This window comes from Octopus bimaculoides, chromosome 18 (genome assembly GCF_046866305.1).
Source record: "Octopus bimaculoides isolate indiv1 chromosome 18, ASM4686630v1, whole genome shotgun sequence".
Classification (NCBI taxonomy): Eukaryota; Metazoa; Mollusca; class Cephalopoda; order Octopoda; family Octopodidae; genus Octopus; species Octopus bimaculoides.
In genome coordinates this window covers 28,935,730-28,953,713 of record NC_142945.1, presented here as the reverse complement: position 1 = coordinate 28,953,713, position 17,984 = coordinate 28,935,730, and the positions used below count along the sequence as shown (strand labels likewise).

General features: G+C 32.0%; 1 protein-coding gene across 15 annotated transcripts in view; it reads right to left on the bottom strand.

Annotated features, from left to right (window-relative positions):
- The window catches only part of LOC106867760 (3',5'-cyclic-AMP phosphodiesterase 4C), a 702,494-nt gene that overhangs the window by 201,679 nt on the left and 482,831 nt on the right, over nt 1-17,984 (bottom strand). For 3 of the 15 annotated variants that reach the window (XM_014912736.3, XM_014912738.3, XM_014912737.3), the window contains exon 1: nt 15,267-16,150. The exons of 11 other annotated variants lie outside the window; for them this stretch is intronic. In XM_014912736.3, the coding sequence (XP_014768222.1) occupies nt 15,267-15,361 (95 nt within the window). In that variant the 5' untranslated portion in view covers nt 15,362-16,150. Of the gene's footprint in view, nt 1-15,266; nt 16,151-17,984 lie in introns of those variants that run through there. One more of the 15 variants, XM_014912740.3, reaches the window with a different exon arrangement.

The window sequence follows — 17,984 nt, the reverse complement described above, 5'->3', positions numbered from 1 at the left end:
TGTTTTCATTGTGGCATACAGCTCAAAGTGGTCAGTGATTTCAAGTACTTTGGGTAGATAAAGTTATTAAGGATATGAAAGTAGACAAAACTGCTGGCCCATCAAGGTTAGTCACTGTGACACTCAGAATATCTGGCAAGTTGTGATACATGATAGTTATCTGAATAATTAATCAGGTAATACAGGAAGATGTCATATCCTATGACTGACAAAGCAGTGTCATTGTAAATAGATACAAGGGCATGGGAAATGCTTTTCAGATGGAAAATTATAGAGGCTCTAAATTGTTCGATCAGGTTACAAAAGTTAAAGAGAGAGTCAAGGCACAGCTGATCAAAAACAGAATTAGTTCAGATGAAATGCAATCTGGTTTCATGCCTGCAAAGTGGCAACAGATGCAATTTTCCTAGTAACATTTGATTAAAAATAAACCACTATACCTAACATTCATTGACTTGGAGTAGGTCTCTGACAGAGTGCCACACTCTGTAATTTGCTGGGTGCTAAGGAAATTAGGTAGACACATGGTTTGTAAAGATTTCAAGCTATGTCCAAAGGTGCAGTCAATCATGCAGTAAAAGCCAACGATGAACTCAGCAAATAATTTAGCTTAAAAATAGAAGCTAATTAAGGTTCAGTTCTCATCCCTTTCAAATTTATTATAGTCCTACAGGTGATCACAGAGACTGTCTATGGGAATTTCAATAGGTGGGTGATCTAGTTTTTATAGCCGAATCTATAGTAGAAGTAGAGAAGAAATTCCACTATAGTGAAACCTAGCAGAAAGAGGACTTAGGATCAACTTAGCAAAGACTAAGGTATTTGTAAGTAGGAAAGAAGACAATATCATGGTGTCATCGGGGAAACAGCTTTGCTCAATATGCAGAAAAGTGTAAGTATAAACCCTGTATGCTTAATCCAGTATAAACTATGGACTCACAAACTTTGTATGTGGTAGATACTGTGTGCTCTTAGACTCTTCTTAGTGCAATATGCACAAAGAGCACACAAGAGGTAAACTCTCTTAAATTCCTGAATAGCCTACTAGAAGTAATCAATGGCTTATGTTACCTAGTTGGCATAATTAACAAGGGAGGTGGTTGTTCCAAAAATATAGTAGTCAAGATAAGAACAGATTGGAGAATGTTCAGGGAGCTACCACCTCTGGTAGAAATATAGACCTTTGCCCTCAGAGTGAAAGGTAGATTATTTGGTATTTGTACTGGAACTATGATAATAAGATATGGATTTTGAATGTGGGAAATATTCAAATGCTATAAAGAAATGATGCTTGAATAGATGCATAATGTTAATTTTGCCAGAATACAAAAGAACTGAGAGAAAAACTGTGTATGCAAAGAATCAGATATTGTGTACAAAAGAAAATGCTGGAGCATGTGATGCATATGGAGAACAATTACCGCATAACGAAGTGTTGTGCACTCCAAATTAGTGAAATCATGAAAGAGAGAGAGACTGAGGAAGACATGGGACTAGGTGGTAAAGCATGAGCTGAAAATGTTGCGTCTCACAAAGGACCATACTGATTGATGTTATGCAGTGCTGAAGACCTGTCCACCCATAACAACATGCACTCTGACTCAAGGGTAGTAATTAGAGGCTGCAGTATTTGTCAGGGCTGCATTTGCATTTCCCTCATCTTAGATTTTTGACACCCTCTCCTATCTACCTATAGCTTACTCCCCTCTTCTTGCCTCCCTCTTTAGCATTCATAACCCCACCACCACATCTTTCATCTCCCAACCACCTGTGTTGATTGCACTTACCTCATCACTCTGCTCACTTGTCCTTTAGTGAACCTATACACAGGAAACTGCATAAGACCACCCTCGTTCAATACAATTCACTTTACTGTGCTCTCTCTCTCTCTCTTTCTCTCTCTCTCTCTCTCTCTCTCTCTCTCTCTCTCTCTCTCTCCCTCTGAACTATCTCTATTGCCATCTTTCATCTACTATCATTTTAATATCTCAGGAATAGAATCAGAACAAGGACCTGTATTGTCATGTAGCTGTTGATGATGCTGCACATCTCTCCCTCTCTCCCTCTCTCTCTCTCTCTCTCTCTCGCTCACACACACACATGCTATACAGATTATGCCTATATGAAATTATAAACACAAATTTAAAATGGAAAAGTGAAAACAGGCTCATTTTAATTTATTATTTGTTTCTTTTTCTATTTTCTTCAGCTCTACTCCTTTTACATCCCCACAATAATTAGTCAGTTTCTCAGTATGCACAGCATGACAGGTTAAACTACATATTATATAAACCTATACAGTGCCTGCCAATTTTTCTGCATCAATTATTTACTAAAATTCACTTTTTTCCACTATTTTATTTTACTTTAAATCTCATATGCTATATGGTCTCACATAAGTAACATAATGAGTTGAAAAGCTTTGATTAATTGAGAAAATTCATGCAATAACAAATGAAAATCTAGCTCTAGAGGTGTTTAAAATCTAAAAACAGCAAATAATATCTCCCCCAGTAAAGCATATTTAGATTAGTCAGCAAGATGCAGAGGTGATCAATATACAAAGAAATAAAGGTAAACTTTTTAACCATTATGTTACATATGTGAGACCCTATTTATTGTATTTGTATTTAGTATGCAGAATTGTATGAAATATTTTCCCTTGGTACTATAACTGATATGCAATGCTATACTAAGTTACTGACTAATTCATGTGTAAAGACAAGAATACTATAACTAATAAAAAAGAAATTTTAAGCAGAAAGAAAGTAAAAAATAGATTTAAGTCATTTTTCCCAAAATTTCATTGTTTTAATTAGTTTTATTTTGCAATATCTAATTTCAAAATATGTTGATACTCCATAGTCTCAACTTTCTCTGTTTCTTTTTGCAGTTGACTTTTCTAGCCAACCTTATACCTGGTTTTCCTATTTCTCTTCTAGATACTTCTGTAATCAACCATGCATGATGCAATGTACATTGTTGACAAGGCAATAGCAAAAGGCATAAAATATTGTGGTTGCTGGAAATTTACAACAGAAAGCCAAGACAAACAACATATGATAAAAGAGAGATGTTAGAAGAATGAATTAAGAATATAAATCAGGGATTAAACAGAATGAATAAAAACAAGAACAAAGGAAGACCAAGGGATCTTTGTTATTAAGAAGAAACAGAGTTCATATGGATACACTTGACTGAATGAAAGATTAACATGTTTAATGAAAATTTGACCAAGTTCAACATTTGTCCAACTTTTAAACTCTCTAACTGCAGATATTTTGTGAGTGTACATTGTGTACAAATGGAGAGTAGTAACTTCTTCGAAGTAATTTTGTAAAAGTATGACAGATTCATTTTTGCTAGCTTTCTGACAAAATTTTCTTGATTCTATTTCATTATTGTACTGTTACTTTTTATTTATCTATTTTAATTGGTTTTATCGGGAGGAATAGGCCATGCATATAGCTTTTGTAGTCACTTCAAGATCAATGGTATTGATGCAATTAATGTTTAAAGTATGAAAATTGATCAATATTCTATTTGAATTAAAACTGTACTAAAATTTGGTTGGTGCAAGTTCTATCACATTATTTCAATCATGTAAAAACTCTAGAATAGTTGATATTCATATTTCACTTGTATTGCAGTTTCCAAGAGATTTTGTTACAGCTTATTTAATGATAGGAAATATATTACTATTAAAAGCAACAGCAACATATTCAACTCTTTGAACAGTAGTGCATCTCTTTAAGACATTCAGAAACTAAATTAGAAGAATAAGATATCAAAATTCTATATCAAGAAGACTCAGACAAAAATAGATAATATGGTATTTTATGTCCTGAGCAAAACATTAAACTGCATCCAGCAATGGGACTCCAGCCTGGGAATTCGGGAGTTTTGAAGATTATGGAGTTACTCCTCAATCACCAATACTTTTGGGTCAAAATAGATCCATGATAATAATACCTATCAAGGATCCTAGTTACAAGTCAACTTGCAGAAGATGGTCCTTGTGGCTAAGGTATGGAAGGCTGAGCTTTGGTCGGTGTCACACAGGTCCACCATTGTCTGTATGTGGACATGTCCTGATATTACACAAATCAGTCCCTCTGCCTAAGGGCTAATAGGCTCAGTGCTTCAAGGGTGAGTTCAAAAGAACAGGAAACTAGTAGAGTAAAACATAGATAGACTAGTGGAAGGAAACCAAAAACCACTGCTATGTCTTTTCCTAGGAAAAATCATGCACCTTCAAATCTTAGCAACGAAGTCATGACTGCTGAAATCTCTAAAACAGATATGGCACATGAAGAGAAGGGAATATTTACTTGCATTCACTGGTCTACACAAATGATTGCAAACATAGTAAAATATCATACATTAGTGAAATATATACAAGTCTTAGCAAATGATTTCTAATAAATCTCCAAAATGAGTCATCATACTTTTTACTTATATGCAAAATATCTGAAAGAAGAAAATAACTGAAAATGACTGATAAATCATCCACAAAATAAAAGTGATGTAGAAAGATAGCTGAGTCCAGTTAGATACAAACAAATTATACTCTGTGCCTATAAGAGAAACAACAGGTAAAGTATTGGTCAGTGAAAGTGCCAATGCCTTCAGTAGTCATAGTATTAAACTGAAAACAGCTGTTATCCTTTGCTAACATTAGATTTTGTTGTAAACAAAAACAAAAGTTTTTGCTATTATTACTAAGCTGATGATCAATACCCATGAAATAACATTGAAACTGAAGAACAAATCAGCGAGATCAGGGATTCGTATGTGTTAGGGAGAATTATTACAGAATAATTTTTTGTATGCTGCTCAGTTCAAAGATCATTAAGAGTCTGGCAAACTGAATCTTTAATCCTAATTCATAGGTATTTTAGCAATTGTATTTAATGCAAGTTTTCACCAAATACCTAATTCAGCTGTGTCCATGTGTTTTGGAGTTTATTTAATTTGCATAAGAGGTTATATGGATGTTTTCAAGATCATATAGGTATAGGTACTCTGTTTGTCTGGAAAGGTTATATAGATATAGGCACTCGGGTAGGGAAAATTGTTAGTGTTGTTTTTGTACGTTACACAAGCTTGATGATTTGAATGATAATTTGCTAGTTAACATTTTGTATTGGTTCTTAAGGGTGTTTTGTAGCAATTGTTTGTGCAGTAGAATTTTACTGTTCATTTTATTGTTTATGTTGGAAAATGAGATGGCATTTATAATATTGTTTTATGGGATGACAATTTCTTTTTCTGGATTTTTCTATTGCAGTATCTATGTTGGTGACTGTAGTAATGTTGGATTTTGAAAACTGTTACTGGTTTCATTGGGTTTTTTGAAGTTTGTAAAAGTGGTTTTGTTCCTCATTGTCTTAGTGCTAATAATTATGATGGGTAGTGGTCAGAGGAAAAAGAAGGTTAGAGAAAGTTTACCATGTAGTCATGGAGTAGAGTCTGGTATCTGGCAAGAAGCTGTTGCAGTTATCTTAGCAAGGTAAGTGTCTGTTGGTGTGGGGTTTTCAGTATGTTGCAATTTGTCTCCTTAAATGTTATCTGCATTTTGTTTCTTCTTGGATGAGCTGTGTGCATTAAAGTCTTTTCTGATGATGGTGTTTAGGAAAGTGTTTATTATATTAATGTCTTTTGTCTTGGCAGTTTTTATCTTGAATGTTTACCTTTCAAGTGTGTTGTTGTACACTCTTAGTTTTTTAGTGTGGCATATACTGGATGTATATATATATATATATATATATATATATATATATATATATATATATATATATATATATATATATATATATATATATATATATATATATATATATATACATAGAAAAAGTTTTAAAAAAATGAAAATTAACTGAATAGTACTGCTACTTATTTTTAATATTGTTTATGTCTCCCTATTTTCTCCTCTTGAGAGAGAGAGAGAGAGAGAGATTTCCATTTAGACTCTACCTAACTGAGCACTTGTTGAATGGCCAGATAATTGTTTGAATGCATGCCCTTCATTATCTCTTGCACTCCTCTAACTTTATGGTCTCTTGTGCTCTCTTGGGTTTTATAGTCTTCAGTCTCATTAAAGGAACATTTCTGCCAGCAGGACATTAGATATCAATTATTCATCTTTCATCAAAAGCATCAGTACTATGCTTGTTGTTAACAGCATCAGGCTGTTTTGTTTACAGCACATTCATGGTGATCAGCTAAAGACCTAATTGAATAGCTACATGTTGCTATTTCTATTATTACAATAGGATATATGGATGCTATACGGAGCACAAAAAAAGATCATTGACAACCTCTCTATGCACAGTTTGCATGTTGTCTCTAATACCTCACAGAGGGAGAAAACTAGAACAGCAGCACCATAATCCAGGATGAACAGGGTAAAATAAATATTGTCTGTCATAATACAATCTAGATCAGTTGGCTTTGTCATGAGTAGAAATCCTTGTTTTCTGGTGAAATACTGATGCACGATTTTTTGTTGGTTAGTTCCCAGTAACTCTTTCAAATCCTGGCCAAGTGGAAGACTTACAAAGATTTATTTCCACTTTCTGCAGAAAACTATGTTTCGCTTGACTCACAGTGTTTGAGTGGGTAGAACTTTCAGATATCCTCTTGAAGTGGTACAATGGGACAGTGACACCCATAACAGGTGTGGTATAACGCATTCTAGTTAGATCCAAAGCTGGCTTGTATTACATGTATGATACAATTTTAATTCATTTTATCATACTGATTTCAATCTTTGGCAAAAATCCACCAATTTGAACAGCAATGATTTGAACTCAGAGGCTTATCTAATGGGTACTGCAAGGAATTTAGTTCAGCATTCTTTTCTGCCTGTCACTCCTTTTTACTATGTAATCTTATTTTACAAAACATAAAACCAATATAAAAAGCACAAAATAAGCCACTTAGCATTATTGGTTTATAAGTTGGCACCAACTCAAGAAAACATCATCATTATTAGCATATGCTTGGAGAATATCTTCTATTTCTTATATCACAAAGAATAAAGTACATCTAATAAGATGTGCATACAAATTTTCATGATGAACAAATGGTTTGAGTGAATGCTCTGATAACATTGCTATTTTTGGAATTTGTAAATATACTTATTGTTAACTTGTTGATAACTTTACATAACTGATTGTAAACCATTCCATTCGTACTAATTAGAACTATAATGATGAATGCATTCTTTATATTCCATATTTATTTTAATTCAATAGCTAAGTAGGCTAATTTCTCAGCTTTTCAGCAGAATTTATCATGATATTAGAGTCACTTGGTATTAATTGTAAGTTTTGTCATTGAAAATGATACTGGGATTGTTCTAAGTTGGTAATTGCACTGTTTGCTTTAGTTTTGTGAGATGTCTGCATAATCTTTTTCTGAGACAAACAGGTAATGGTCTTGTAAAATATTTTTTCTGCTCAGATTTTTTGTGCTATTTATACACAGTTATGCATGTATTTACAGTTTTATCATAGGATAAGAAGAAAAGAGTATTAGTGCTGAAGAGTGAAGCTCAGTACAAGATATTATTTTGAATGGAATTACATCTATTGTGACTGGCTTAATTTGAGTGTTATTAACATAACATTCATCTTAACAATTGCAATCAACTCATAACATATATCTGACAACAGTATATATAACTATTAAAGAACTGCTATGCACATTATTTGAATATGTTAAAATATTGTTTGAAAGTACTAATAAGAACCTAGGTTAGTTACACCTTGAGGATGGTGGTTCCATACCATTTGATCACTTATGGTCATTGTTTGCTAAGTTTGTATCATAGAATATCATATATTAAGAAACTGAAAGAATTAACTTTTAGTTTCCTTGAAACATTGTCATTTCAGAACACATCTAAGAAGTAAACAATATGACATTATGGAAAATAAACACATGTAGTATTTTGGCTTTAACAAGGCTGAATATTTAGAACTAAAAAATTCAAAACAAGAATCAAACTGCAAACCTCAATAACAAGTGCAGATACATATAGTGCATGGCATTGATATGTAGGCTGTGACATCCAACTGCTGCAATATAATAATACTGATAAACAAGAAGTTCATAGCAATTGTTAATCTGTGATTACATACACCTCATTAATATTGCTTCTCGAACAAAATACCAACCTTTTTTTGATGTTTTCTGTAAAAAGCAAATATTCACCAAGTCTCCACTTATAAGAATAAAATATCATCATGCAAAAGCAAAGAGTAACTATAGCAATGAGATTTAGCCACTAATATTCAAAGAAACAAGTAGTAGTGCACTGTATAAACAAGAGTCAGTTCAATAAGAAGCAAGACTTGAGGTAAAGGGTGAAATGAAGAGAAATTTTGAATAATTTGGAAGCCATACAAGATAATGTGGGTATCAGGGATACAAATGGAATATCTAAGCTTTAAATCAACTACTAATGTTATTGTAATTAATAAACATTTTTTTACATTAAGATTTTATAATTATCTTCTCAAAAAGTATAATAAATTGTGACTGGATATATAATTCATGTCTAAGTTATACACAACATTTACATACATACATACATACATACATACATACATACGTACGTACGTACATGCATGCGTACATACGTACGTACATACATACATACATACATACATACATACATACATACATATATACATACATACATACATATACATACACACACACAGATAGATATAGATGAACATTCATACTTTACAATTAAACAATCAATGTAGGTAGATTGATTTTAAAGAATCAATAAATATTAACAAGTATTTCAGGTATTTCAAGTATGATGACAAAGAAGCAGTATTATAAATGTACAACATACTGTTCAGAGATGTGTTGCTGACAAGTACTGGATAAGTTCTACTCCATTAGTAACCTATTTACTAATAGACACATGGCTGAGAGTGATGTATTTCCAAGAGGTATATACTGAAGAGTAAATCATTTCCGCATTCATATTCACTTTAGAATAAACCTACCAGAAAACATCTTAATATTCATGGTGCCACTAAGTTCATCAGGTAGCAATATTATGTTAGGCAAGGCCTGGGCCAAAACCTTAATTTGCAACAATTTCTTTTTACAGCTTTAGTAAAATTTGTTGCTAAAGTGTTACAATAAAATAGGTCATGTAAAAATTGATAAAATTTGTATTTGAATTTAGATTAGTGGACAATTTTGTACTTTCTGACCAGTAAAGAATGTAATGTACTAAACTGTGTATTTTTAGCTAAATGATGCTTTATTGGTCTGGATTCAAAACATGACAGATTGTTGTCAACAATATATGCACATAAGGTATGAATGTCACATAAAGTTCCATTGAACAATTATTTAGCTCTATATATTGGCCCTTAGATAACTGCTTTTGTAGATTCTATTAATAAATTCTAAAACCAGTTGATTTTAATGATCTTTCAAGAGATCTGGTACATGTTTCCTATTTGATTAGATGAGGTAAAACATAGAATTCAATTTCCTCTCGAGAAATGCAGTAACATATATTAGATGACACATCCAGTCTATTTATATATTTCTCTGTTGCAGATTTTGCTCCATTTTTTATCAAAAGAAATTATTTTATAACTCTGAACTTTGTAAACATATTTCCAAGTCCCAAATAATTTGCAGCTGTAAAACAAATTTGAGATAAAAATCCAAGTGGAAGAGCTTTCATCTGATTATCTGAAGGGTTGTAATGTCAATCAAAGTGTGTTTTGGCAATTTGACAGTAATCATTTTCACTTTTCACTTATTTTGAGGAAGATGGTCAGCACTAGTAACATTGATGGGACTGATGTTCTTAATCCCCCAACACATCCATCCCTCTTCCTTTCGTACACCACACTTCTTACACTAATCCCTAAACATAATCCTTCATTTCTCTGGAATTCCCCCTGCCCTTCCCTTTTATGGTCTTAGAGAGTCTGCAAAGGTCATGGACATTGTTCTTTTCTCCTATAAAACCATCAAATATGTACAACAATAATGCTGATTGAGGAAACATTAGAATTGCTTTCATTAAAGATCTTGTAACCAATCCTTAGATCAGGGGTTCTCAACCATTTTTTTATCTATGGACCCCTTTCATTATTATTTTATTCTGGTGAACCTCTGTAGCCATTCAATGTTTAAAACTAGTTTTATAGAAATTTTCAAAATTCCTATTTTGTTTTTCGCACATTAACTTGTGTAGGTTGAACTATGTAAAATGTTAAAGAAAGAAACCTAGCTGTTTCTTGCAATACATACCAATACATATATCTATAGCAAATGTTTTTTCAGGGGCCCTTAAAATACTATTGTGGATCCTCACTTACTATTTTGTTGTGTGGACCACCAACAATCTTAAATGGACCCCGGATGAGAACCATTGTTTTTGATAGATCTCCAATACTTTCATCAATTGTGTAAACCTGACAATAAATATATGCTAATAAATAATATAACCATCCGCAAAATAATTAATTCTATATTTAAAAGCTGTTTAGTCCAGAATTTTAACATAAGAGAGATCCCCTAAGTCAGGTTAAATTTGAGGGGATCATTCACTAGTGATTAACTTGAAATTAAGATTATATCTAGAATGATATATGAGTTTCACTTGATAAAAATAAACTTATGATGCTACTGAATACAGAATATGAATGAGGTAAAGAGAGCCTACTTATATGAGAACCAGTTTCACATCCAGCTATAAAGATTACTCAATAAATGTTGAATAAAATCAGTTAGAAACATGATACCAATGAAAGCAATAGAGCTTTCACAGTTAGTTGTAGAAATTTTAAAAGCATCAAGAAGAATTATACAAATTAGGAATGAAATCAGACCAGAATTCTAACCTTTAATGACATTTCAATATAACTATATTTTTTTACCTTTTCATGGGGAGTGATAATTCTAACTTTCTACCCACCCCTAAAACTTATTCCCTATTGCTAATGGATCACCTTTGTGATCTTCCAGTACAAATCCTGCATATAGCATGTGCAAATATCTCTAGACTCTACTTAATTCAGATTGGAAAAGAAGATACTCTCATTATCAAGTAATATAAATGAACACTTATCAAACATTACAAAAATATAGAGAAGTATATGAGAGAAAATTACTACAGACTTACATTAGGTAATTAATTCATTTGCATATTTTGTAAATCATGAAACTATTTGTTCAATTTCAAATAAATTCAATGCTCCATATCTAAAAACTTGGATATGTCAGATTTCAACAAAAAAGTGAGAACAATTAGCAACAAATGACAGATATTACAATACATGTCAATTTTAATTCATTGTAATAGACTACCTGAAGCCATTTGAAAAGAACAAACTGTGAACAATCTAATGAATAGCTAATGAAAAGAATATAAAATTTGAATGACTGGATGAGTACAATTCAATTGAAATAATAGAAGAGAAATAAATGTATTAATATGGATTGACATATGCTCAGTAGAAAACTATTGAGAGTACTTGTGAGAATACATAAATAGACGTAGGCCAAATAAAACCTTCCAAGAAGAAAGTATCCTAAATACTAGAAACTTTAGCTACACAAATTAGATGCTACGCAATGAAGTGCAAAGAAAATATGTAAATCTAGCCAAGCCTTGTAATAGTGGAAAAATAGACAATGAAATGAGGATGATGATGAGGATGATGATGATGATGATGATGATAATGATGATGAAGATGATAATGATGAGTGCGCTTAGAGGATTTTTTTGCACTTTCTTTAAAGATGGTCGCACCAATGGTATTTGCAGCACCATTAATGGAACTGATGTTCAAACTCATCCAGCATACCTATTTCTCCTCTTTTCATTAATCCTGCCTTGCCTCAGAATTCACACCCTACACTCAACCCTGCATCTCTTTGAAATTTCCTCTGCCCCTTCCTTCACTGGTCTCAGAGAACCCTTTCCACCAGACTAAACGATAAAAAGAAGGTGCAGTAATATTGTTAATTTTAGAGACCTTATTATTACTTTCATCAAAGATCTGGCTCCAGGAGAATCTGCTAATGGTTGTTGAGAAAAGAAAGTGGAGGATTAAAAGGTTGTTGCTATGGCTATCTCCATCAATGTTTAGATGTTTAGATGATAATGATGATGATGATGATGATGGTGGTGGTGGTAGTGGTGGTGGTGGTGGTGATGGTGGTGGTGGTGGTGATGATGATGATGAGGAGGAGGAGGAGGAGGAGAGGAGGAGAGGAGGCGGAGGAGGAGGAGGATAGTACAGGTGTTGGTGGAAAGTTAAGGATGACAATGAGGTTGATTATGATGATTTTTAGGCTTCTAATATTTCTTTTAGTACAACCCTCTCTAAGGAATTAAAATGGACCCATAGAGAGCAAATGGGACAGGTCAACATTCTTACAGAATGTTGACCTGTAAAGTAATCAATATACATGTACACAGACTTCGTAGCTTCTACACAGTATGAGGCTTATGAAGGTTATGTTATTGTAGTAGCTAGGAACAGTAAAACATATCTCAGAGCTGCAATACACTGTTTCTAGTAATATGTAAATATGCAATCTACAGAATGTCACCTATTCGGCCACAGCAGACAGAAAATGAGAAGGGAAGCTTAGAGCAATATTATGAGATGGACTTCACTCAAACTCTTTACTTAACTGAAATACTCAAGGCTTTAAAATTATTAACTGGAGCTATAAAGGAGTTGGGCAAGAAATATCAAAAATTACTACTATCCAAGTGATATTGAAAGTTATTGTGATTATTGATTTCCCATTAATTGTGCAATGGTGTAGTAGAAACTGCAGAGTGCCAAAGTAAATGCCTTGTAGAATTTATTTTAATTCTTTGACATTATATTTTCAGTTCTTCTGCAGGTTTAACTTGACTTTTTTGCTACTAGGGTTAATAAAATATGTACCAGTCATATGCTGGTGTCAACTTCATTGAATATATTTCTCAAAAAAATATGTATCACTGTAGAAATATGATTAATTGTTATTAACTTCATATCAATAAGTGATTATCAGTAATTTTACAGACCAACAAAAAAGATTCACACAGTTATTCAACCTGTGAGAAACAGTATCAAAATTGCTCTTGAATAACAACTTATGGTCTTGAAAATGTGTTTGATACCCCTAAATCAGGACTAACTTGAGGCTAAAGAACAAGAACAACAACAGACCTTTATTTCATTACTAACTGATGATTGTTTATTACCGGTAATATTAACACTGTCAACAAGAAAGTAAGCAAGCCAACATGGAAGCCTCACCCAAATCTTTCTCAAATCACACCTTCATAAAGGACACCATTCTAGAAATTAAGATGTGATGATCATGGTGGAATACTTTTAATCATAGGTCTATGTGATTAGCAATGACTAAGAACAAAAAACAGAAAACTGACAATAATACTTTTTTCCAGCATGTTTATATTCAGAACGGAACAATGAAAAGAATCTATTTCATTGTGATGTTCTTTATGCTTTTAGAAATTTATTTAAATAAGAAAAAAAAAAAAAAAAAAAAAAAAAATTCAGCAGCAACAGTATGCAGTTCATTTGTTGTGGTTGTAATTATTAAGCACCATGTGATGTCAGGTCAAGCAGTCCAATGATCAAAGATGATTTTAGCTCTTGCCTTTATAAAATTGCAAGATGACATTTTGAAGAGACCTGGGTGCTATTTCTAGCAGCTTCTTCATTGGTTTGTGTTGTTCACTTTATATTCAAATGTTGCAGTGTACATTAAGGTGTTGCATTGAAGAACTACTCTATCGTTTCTAGGCACAAGGGTATAACTTGCTACAGTCATATCATTTAAGAATGTACCCAACGCACTATCGACTAGAGACACACGAATATCAATTAATTGTTTAAAATAGGTATCAGGTTATTTGTGAATGTTTAGACTTGTTCAGTCATCTTTGGTGTGTGTGTGTGCAACAGCTAGTTCCTCATTGATCATATGCACCTCCCATCAGGGGAATATATTCCTTAACTACAAGGAATTCTCACTACTACTATAGTGTTTGAGAATTTCATATAAGTAAGGGGTGCGAATAATTTTGAATAATAAACAAAACAATTTGTGACTTACACTTTCTCACCAGCACTGTGTACTGTGTGAGAGTGGGACAGAAAGTGGTACAGCTCACTAGTTGCTACAGTTACAGGTATGCAACAGGTGTACAATTGACAAATAATGTATTAAGGCTGGATGTTTGGTAAATTCTATCTCACTTCAAAATTTGTTGGATAAACAAACAATTCATCTGTTATTAACAAATTATTAGTTGGGATGCGAGTCTTTTGGATCAGTTGGTATAGAGTTTTGTGAATAAGAATGTATAAGATTTGATGGTGAAATTGAAACAGCAGAAAGACTCTCAATTTGATGAAAGATTTTCAATGATAAAAAAAAAATGTTTGAAACTTTCAAATAATTAGAAATATTTATGATAAATGTAAGTATATACTTATTTATTTCATATTATAATCCTAAAATTAATTGCTTCACTTTTAATAACATGAAGTATTCATCAGTGGTGAGCTTTAGGCTATTAAAGGAGTAAAAAAAAAAATAGCTATAAAATGGAATAAAATTAGGATTGCAGCTAAGTTGCTTGCCATTCATCATAAATAAAACTTATGAAGTGAAAACTATGTGGTACATACATGTTTACAAGATGTTATGGTTCAATGTATACTTTTTTTAATGCAGAGATCTCTGTGGAATTTCAGTTAATAGGACTGACTGATATATAAAATCGTACCAGTTCATATGCTAAAAGACTTTTATTGATGAATGAAATTAATTAACAGCATTTATATATTTTGTCAACAAATTCATAAATTAGAATATACTGGCAGAACAGAAGAAATGATAATTAAAATTTATATCTAATAACAATTCAGCAATGTCTATACTTGTAAAATAACAAAAAGAAGCTGAAATCTAAAAATATTTGGTACCTGTATCCACAACTACTTCCTCTGCCACAATCAATTTTCATATTACCAAATATCTTCAAATTAATTGATGTTAAAAGAATGGTATAGTTTAAGTTATAATTCATTAAGTTTTCTATGTGAAAAAATTAAGTGCTTTTTTTAAGCACAAACTTAACAATCGATATATTGATCTGTTTTTCTTCCTAGTATGATATTTTTTATTAAAGATTTAGTAAATTGAAATGATGAATGATGAAAAAATCTTACCTTTGCCAGAATGAATACCGCTGTTTTGGTACTCTCAGTGCACTGGTACTAAGGACCCGAGGTAGGACAACTTTAGAGTAATTAGGATTCTCCATTTAGGAATATCTATGGTATGAGTTTTATAATAGTTCCCCAAATATCATGCCCGATTAAAGTTGCATATAAACAGGTTATATAAAATATTTCTCAAACTCAATTTTTCTACATTTTCTTTTCTTTTAAGCAAATTGTATCAACAATTTATTTACTGCATTCAATAAATAATGTTTATTCTACAAATATTTTGTAAACTTCATATAAAATGCTAAAAGTGAAAGTTTAAATATTTAATAATCTTATGAAAAATACTACATACAAACATATATTGTAATTATGTGTGTGTATGTGTATGTGTGTCTGTGTGCATATATATATTTGTGCATTAACATGTGCAACAGCTAAAGAAGATACAAGTATTCAACATAGCTATTGGAAAGCAAATGCTTTTTGAATACTGACTTATATATATAAATATTTATATATATATATACATATATATGCATAAAAGAAATGATTATGAGGAATCCTGTTGATAAATAAGATTGAAAGTGCTGTCAAACAGTAATGAATTCAGATTTAGGATCCATATACACACACACTGTAATGCTATATTCCTTGAAAACACAGTAAATATTTCTACTTAAAATCAGACCTATCTTGGCTTCTTTCCTTTTTGCTCTGCTAGTCGCAAATGCTGTTCTCTTATGAAATAATACATCAATACTAACATGAAAGTTAGTAGGCCACAGCTGCAAACAGTGTTACAACTACTGCTGCTACATTTTATTTAGTCTCGGAGTCTAGGCAATGTTCCTGCCGTTGCTGCTGCTGTTATTGCTGCTGTTGCTCTGCTATTACTACTACTGCTCTGCTATTACTACTACTGCTCTTAGTGGTGCTATTACTGCTTGATTTATCTTCTCCTCCAATAACACTGGATTTTCTTTTCATTTTCCTTCTTGTCTTATTTTCCACCTCAAACTACTATATCAGTACAAGAAGAGACAACCTTTATAAAATAATTTCCTACTGTCAGTAGTCACAAAACTTTCTTTACACCAAATACAAGAAATTATTTAGAACATCTGATTTACTCTCTTTTATATTATGTGATTTGGGAAAGGTATACAGAAGTGATTCAATTAGAAAAAAAAAAAAAGAACGCAAGAGTAATTACATACTTGTACAAACTAATGCTTGTCTTATATTACTAAATATTAAACTAAAAAAAACAAAAGTTCAAGAAAAATTCACTTTCCTTTGTAAGTAAAAATAAAAGAAATATCAAAAGATATTTTATGAGGCAAAGTGAATCTTGTTGGCTTCAAACCTTAGCACCACCACTTTTACCTCGTGCAACTGATAGCTTATATTACCATTTTCTTATATACAAACAAATCACTCTGTAGAATAATCGACTTATGGCCTTAACTTTGATGGTCAAAACACTAAAAAAATTAAATAAAATATAAAATACTACAGAACACTAGCATTATTAATCATGTAAAATAAATGGTTCTCTGTTTGGATGTCTTTTAAGTGTGACTCTTCATCTGTATGTGGGACTAATGTGCAATTTATAAAGATTCTTGAAAGAGAGAAATGTAAGTTGTCTATCATTATAGAAAGCTATAGTAAATAACAACAATCATTTCTCTTCTGGCCTCTTTGCAATATACCTGAGCTAAAAACATGGGGAAAAATAAAGGTTGAAAACTATAGTAGTAAAATAGTAAAATATATATTTCCATCAAATATAATGAGAGAATTTAAATGGTAGATATGGAAACAGATGCTCAAGAATCAAGAAGAAAACTTAAAGGGACAGAGGTGATACAACACTTGAGGGAATGTTCTGAATTCATTTTAGCATTATAGGAGGTACTGAATGACATCAACTTTTTCTGAGATAACGTTGTTGCATTTGATATGGTATCAGGCTGGTTTCTTGGTATTAATTTGATGTAAGATTAACTTCCATATCTGTAAACTAACTGTAGACCAACTCACATGACTCTACACCAACTTCTATCTGTAAACTTTCAAAGTCGCCACTGCTGCTACCACTGCCATTATCATCATTGTCATTGCTATCCTTCATTATTATTATCATTATTGTTCAGTTTTTATGGGAAAGCTGATATAGTTGATAGTATCATTTTCAGAATATTAATGGTGTCTATTCTATTGAACCTAAGATTTGAACTCAGGACTTCAACAGCATAAAGTTACTCTACCTTTACTTGCAACTTATTGCCCTCATCCATCTTAATACTGTCCCTACCTACAACAGTTTTAGTTTGTTGAATAATTTCTTTGTAAATCCTATATATCAGCTCTATATTTTCCTTAAGTGGTATATCACATATAACTGGTCTAATCTTTGTTAACAATAATGCTGTTAATTTAATCATTAGGGAAACACATTTCCCGATAAACAATTGTTCATTTCGGTATTATATTTATGTTTTTTTATATTTTGTATTTATTACATTGTCACAGTTACAATTCCTGATTTACACCAGTGAACATGAGAAGTAGATTTTTCATAATGCATCTATACCACTACATGGTTAATAGCAGCAAAATCTCTCTTCAATCTCACTACATTATCACAGGAAAAAAAATGCCATCCTATATATTCATAAAAAGACAGAACGGTCATGGCTGGAATGCATT